General features: G+C 29.0%; 1 protein-coding gene across 2 annotated transcripts in view; it reads right to left on the reverse strand.

Moving 5' to 3' along the window:
• LOC105448119 (leucine-rich repeat flightless-interacting protein 2) overlaps window positions 1–4,957 on the reverse strand; it is a 7,123-nt gene extending 2,166 nt beyond the window's left edge. Inside the window, exons 1-8 of one of the 2 annotated variants that reach the window (XM_011686484.1) lie at window positions 4,803–4,957; window positions 4,234–4,411; window positions 2,912–3,038; window positions 2,284–2,423; window positions 1,942–2,205; window positions 1,690–1,834; window positions 1,110–1,235; window positions 769–983 (exon numbers count right to left, since the gene is read on the reverse strand). In XM_011686484.1, the coding sequence (XP_011684786.1) occupies window positions 769–983; window positions 1,110–1,235; window positions 1,690–1,834; window positions 1,942–2,205; window positions 2,284–2,423; window positions 2,912–3,038; window positions 4,234–4,317 (1,101 nt within the window). In that variant the 5' untranslated portion in view covers window positions 4,318–4,411; window positions 4,803–4,957. Of the gene's footprint in view, window positions 1–768; window positions 984–1,109; window positions 1,236–1,689; window positions 1,835–1,941; window positions 2,206–2,283; window positions 2,424–2,911; window positions 3,039–4,233; window positions 4,412–4,782 lie in introns of both variants that reach the window. The other variant, XM_011686483.1, reaches the window with a different exon arrangement.
• Window positions 4,958–5,274: the final 317 nt, after the last annotated feature.

Here is a 5,274-nt window from a genome sequence, read left to right on the forward strand (position 1 = left end):
GTGCCTTGTCGACTCAGTCGTGCGTGCGTGCGTGCGTGCGTGCGTGCGTGCGTGCGTGCGTGCGTGCGTGCGTGCGTGCGTGCGTGCGTGCGTGCGTGCGTGCGTGTGTAATGTATATTCAATGTGTCCGGTAATAACCCGGTATCAAATCTCGCTGGTAGAGCAGATTAAATTGAACAGAAAAGTTTTCTACCATTTTGCAAAATTCGCAATCATTAACGAAATATTAATTTTTGAAGATTTGCAAATAAATGCGTATCCGTCTGAGGATAGACTCTATCCCCACGCGCCTAGCAGCGCGGCGAGATCCGACGGCGAGGCACGACCGCCCCATCGCTGATTCAGACCGGACGGATACGTATTTATTCGCCAATCTTCAAAAATTAATATCTCGTTAACGATTGCGAATTTTGCAAATGGTAGAAGACTTTTTTGTTCAGTTTAATCTGCTCTACCAGATCTGCCCACGAGATTTGATACGGTTATTACCGGATATGTACCCTGTATAACGTACGAATCTTTTATATTGTTATGCCCGTGTCTAAGCTCGCGTCTAAGTCATCCCAAAGAAACAGAGCAGGTCAGAGCACGTCCGTTCACACTGACAGCTCAGCTCTCTCTCTCATGGCGTCCGTTTGACAGCCGATAGTCCGTCGTCCAGGAAACAATCTCCTCTCGTCGGCTCGTTCGTACATACGGGATGACGCAGACTTAGACGCGGGCTTAGACACGGGCGTAACACTATGCAATAAAAATCAATATTCATACTTCTCTTTGCAACTTTCTTTTTTCTACTTTCAACTCATCTTCTGCTTTTTCAGATGCTTCTGCAGCTGATTTGTAACGAATTACTTGACTTTCTAATCTAGCTACTGTTGCTTGCAGCGTAGACATATCTTGTTCTGCTTTTTGCAATTTAAATTTATAATCAGCCAATAATTTATTTGCCTCACGTTGAATATCTTCATTATCTGATAAACAACCTTCAACAACAAATATATCAATTAATGAATAAAAAAAATATCACAATATTAATAAGAATATATGTATATTGTTAACTATACATATATAATTTAAATTTTTGTAAACATATCTATATAAGTATCAACCTAATATTGAGCCAGATGATTTTTCGGGTCTCATGCGATTTCTAGTTTCTTCTAATTCCAATCTTAAATGGCGAATTTCATCTTGCAATTCCTTTTTTTCAGAAGCAAACTTTCTTAGTCGGATATCTAAAAGATATACAAATATGATAAATATGATTGTGTAAAGGACTCTGAATAATGCAATGTAAATATAAATTATAATTGGCAATTGAAAGTTCAGCGCAATAAGTGGTGAGCAACTTATGATTATTTAATTAAAATTAAATTACAAAACAGTACATATATATAAAATCCGATTGGATGATTCGGTTCTGCTTTGAGCCATCATCAGCAATTCACGCTTTTGGACTCTCATGGCTTAATTATTTAGCTATTTTCCACTTAGCCTTAAAAATATCTATATGGAATAAATTACTTCTAGATCCAATCTTGAAGCTGTCATCTGTAGCTAATTCGGAAAGTGTGAAATCACCAATAACTAAAATGTAACATCGTGCCGAACTCTTAATTACCAATTATTATTAATTTATAAAAGGTTATAAAATTTTGTCTAATAATGACTTCTTAATTAATTATATACCTAGTGAACCTTTACCAGCCGTTTCTAATAATTCCGCAGCTTCTGTACTGACTAGTACTCTCTTTTTATGACACAATCCATTTTCAATATTTTCGTTATCTTCATCTTCACTTTCCTTATTGTCAACAATGACTAAACCATTTTCCTAAATTATAATTTATTTCAGGCTTATATGATTAAAAATATTATATTACAAGCTATTCTTTCATAAACAATATTGTGTTGTTTTAAGTAATACTCAATAAAACATACTTGTATAAGTGTATCTCTTTCTAGCAACTGTTCTCTGCAAATATCTAAATCTTCTTTCAGTCTTTGACTGACCCGTTTTAATTGTTCAACATCTCGATTTTTTTCTTTCAATTCTCTACGTAATTGCGCAGTGGTTTCTTCTAATTCTTCCAATTTATCTTTTAATAAATCAACTTGGTAGGCATAAGATGATTTTTCATTGTCTAGCTGAGCATTAGCTATCATTGCCTTTCTAAATTTTTCTTCAAATTCTTTTAATTCCAGCTACATATAATTTATATTGTATTAGTATCAATAAAAATTGAATAATAAAATTAAATAACAAAAGATTTGTAGATATACCCTAATATCTCTATTTAATCCTGCATCTTCCAATGAATCTTCTGAAGATCTACGACTCGATTGAAAATTATTGGAATTTGTAAGAAGTCGCGATGTACGCACTGGATCTGGAGTTACTCTCATGGTTCTGTTTACATCAACTACAATCATATATAATGTATATACACACTCAGTATATACTCAGTGGTTTAGAAAGTTGCGACAAACTTTGGAGAATAGTAGATCAAATCGAATAATTTTTATCAAATAATTATGTTCATTAATGTAGTATTATGGTATTAAGTGATATTTTTTAACGTCTGAAAGAAAGACAAGTTTTAATATTATATTTAATTTTGCATTTATTTTATTTGCTATATATAATTTTAAAATAAAAAATACTGTTGAAGCAATGGCTTTCAATCTGAATACACATATATTTGCAAAGCATTGATTACTGAACTCTTTTAAAAATATACTTGATGAGATCTATCCCTTTTTTCCCTTCTCCTCAAGTTTGTCACAAATATTATGAATCACGATATTGTATACGTATAAAGAAAGTGATTCTAAAAATAAATAATTGCAAAAATATGAAATTATAATGTATGAAATTCAAAATATGATTTATTTTCTTAAAAAAAAATACCTGTACACATGTCATAAACTCTATCAGCATTCTCCTCTGCCTCCTTTTGTTGTCTTTCTAATTCACGCATTCGTATTTCTCTGGCTTCTGCTCTTGCCTGTCTTCTAGCAGCTAGTCTTGCCTCTGCCTGAAAATATATATGGAAAATCTATTATCAAAAACATATATTTACATTTATTTCATTATCAATATATAACCATATTATAAAGTTCTTACATGGCATCTATGTATATTAGAATAACTAATGAAACAAAAGGAATTATAAATTCTTCCATTATAAATTTTTACATAACATTTAATTTTTTTAATTAAAAGATAAATTATTTATGTATAGTTGCTATATAAATCAAGCTTAACAGATTATTTAGATACATTGGACAGATAGTATTTAGATAGTTAATTTATATTATAGTATTTAGATTGATACAATAATTAAGAAAATATACGAATTTCCATAATTTAATACAATATGTAAAATTTTTGAAAAAAATATGCAAATTAATAAATAATAATAAAATATAAAATGCTATAAGATCTGATAATATTACAAACATTTAAAAAAATGTTTGTAATTTATGATACTTTGTCTCCTCAAAGATAATATAAGTAAATATTGTACTAAAATGTACAAAAGCATAAGAAATATTTGTCAATATTTATAAATATACCTGCACCTAATAAATATGCATATATAAGCATTATCTTAATCCTCTATTCATGCTCTCGGTTTTGTCAATTTTTTTATTATGAATTTTAAGAGAATGAATATAGAGATTTGGTATCTCGTCTTAAAAAACTTTCTTTTATGGTAAAAACCTGTTGATAAAGGTTTCACAAGTACATACATGAATTATTTCAGATTTGTACATAGTATTGCACCAGAAAAAAATCATAAAATAATATTAAAAAATAAACAATTTCTTGCAGATTTTAAAATCCATTTTTGGAATCTAGGTTGGAAATTTCACGTTGCTAAGAGAGAATTAAACGATAATTAAGATATATATATATATATATATATATATATATATATATATTACTGTGTGAGTGTGTGTGTACATGTAAATATACATAATACTTCTGCTTTAATATAATTTATATTCTTAAAGCAAAAAAAGTATAATTTATATTAAATATTTTTTATTATTTCTAAAACTAGAATAATCATACTATTTTTAATAATTAAATTATTTATATAATTATATAAATAATATAAAATATGTAAAATATCTAAATATAACTTTTTAACATAGTCTTATGTTCATGCATATCAATTTTTTTTCAATGTTATACATACATTTACTTTATCATCAAGATCATACCTCTTTAGCTATTTGATCAAGTGCTTGATCCTCCGCAGAATGCCGTGTAGCAGTTCGCCTTCGTCCAGCTATTGCTGACTCCATTATGAATTGCTTGTCTTACCAATTTTATTTCAATTGTAACGATTTTAGCTAGGAGAATCCACTTCCAACACCACATTAACAAGTTAATGATGAACTAAGAACAAATTTATATAGATATATAAGCTAAAATGGTTATTGACAAGAAAGTTGTGACAAATCAATTACTTGTTCGACAAGCAATTTTAATTTGCATATCTTTACATTTTGTTAAAAACTTATAAGTTTTTGTTAGATTTTTTATTACGCTTATTAATAATTTAATCCAATTTCCTTCTTTTGATATTTAATTCCTTCGAATCTCATTTTATACGGAAATTGTTAATATAGTCAATGTACTTAAAGGACAGAAATTTCTTATAAGACGATTTTCCAAATATAAAAAAAATCGTTATTACTGTATGCACGAACGTATATAAGTTTGATATATTTATTTTTTTTTCTAGTGTCAGAACTTTTTTAACTTGCCTGCATTTTGCAATGCATACCTATACAATGCAACGATTAGCGTTATTATCATGAAATTCATTGAAGCTATAACACAAAAAGTTATAATCGAATACGAGTAAGGTAAACAGGAAAAATATTTTACAGTATTTTATGTATTACAAGCGAACATCGTAGATAATACCAATACGTGCGCGCTCACGCGCTTGTGATGTCATTATCATATATACAATCTTATATATATATATATATTTATTTTTTTAAATTGAAGAATTGAAAAACACAAGAAAGGAAAAAAGAGTAGTGCTATGGATTTAACGCTGATTTTACTATTACGCTATTTTTAACAAAATGAGTGATAGTATAAAGGATTTTCGCTATAAGTCAAGTGTCTGAAGTGTCGATTTTTAATTGACAGACTCATGCTAGCGATGAAATTTAAGAAGGACTAAGAGAGAAACGTTATATAAGCAAGTGCATCATTTTATTCATTGAAATATATTACAATTATAA

This window comes from Wasmannia auropunctata, unplaced genomic scaffold (assembly GCF_000956235.1).
Source record: "Wasmannia auropunctata unplaced genomic scaffold, wasmannia.A_1.0 LD336088.1, whole genome shotgun sequence".
NCBI lineage: Eukaryota > Metazoa > Arthropoda > Insecta > Hymenoptera > Formicidae > Wasmannia > Wasmannia auropunctata.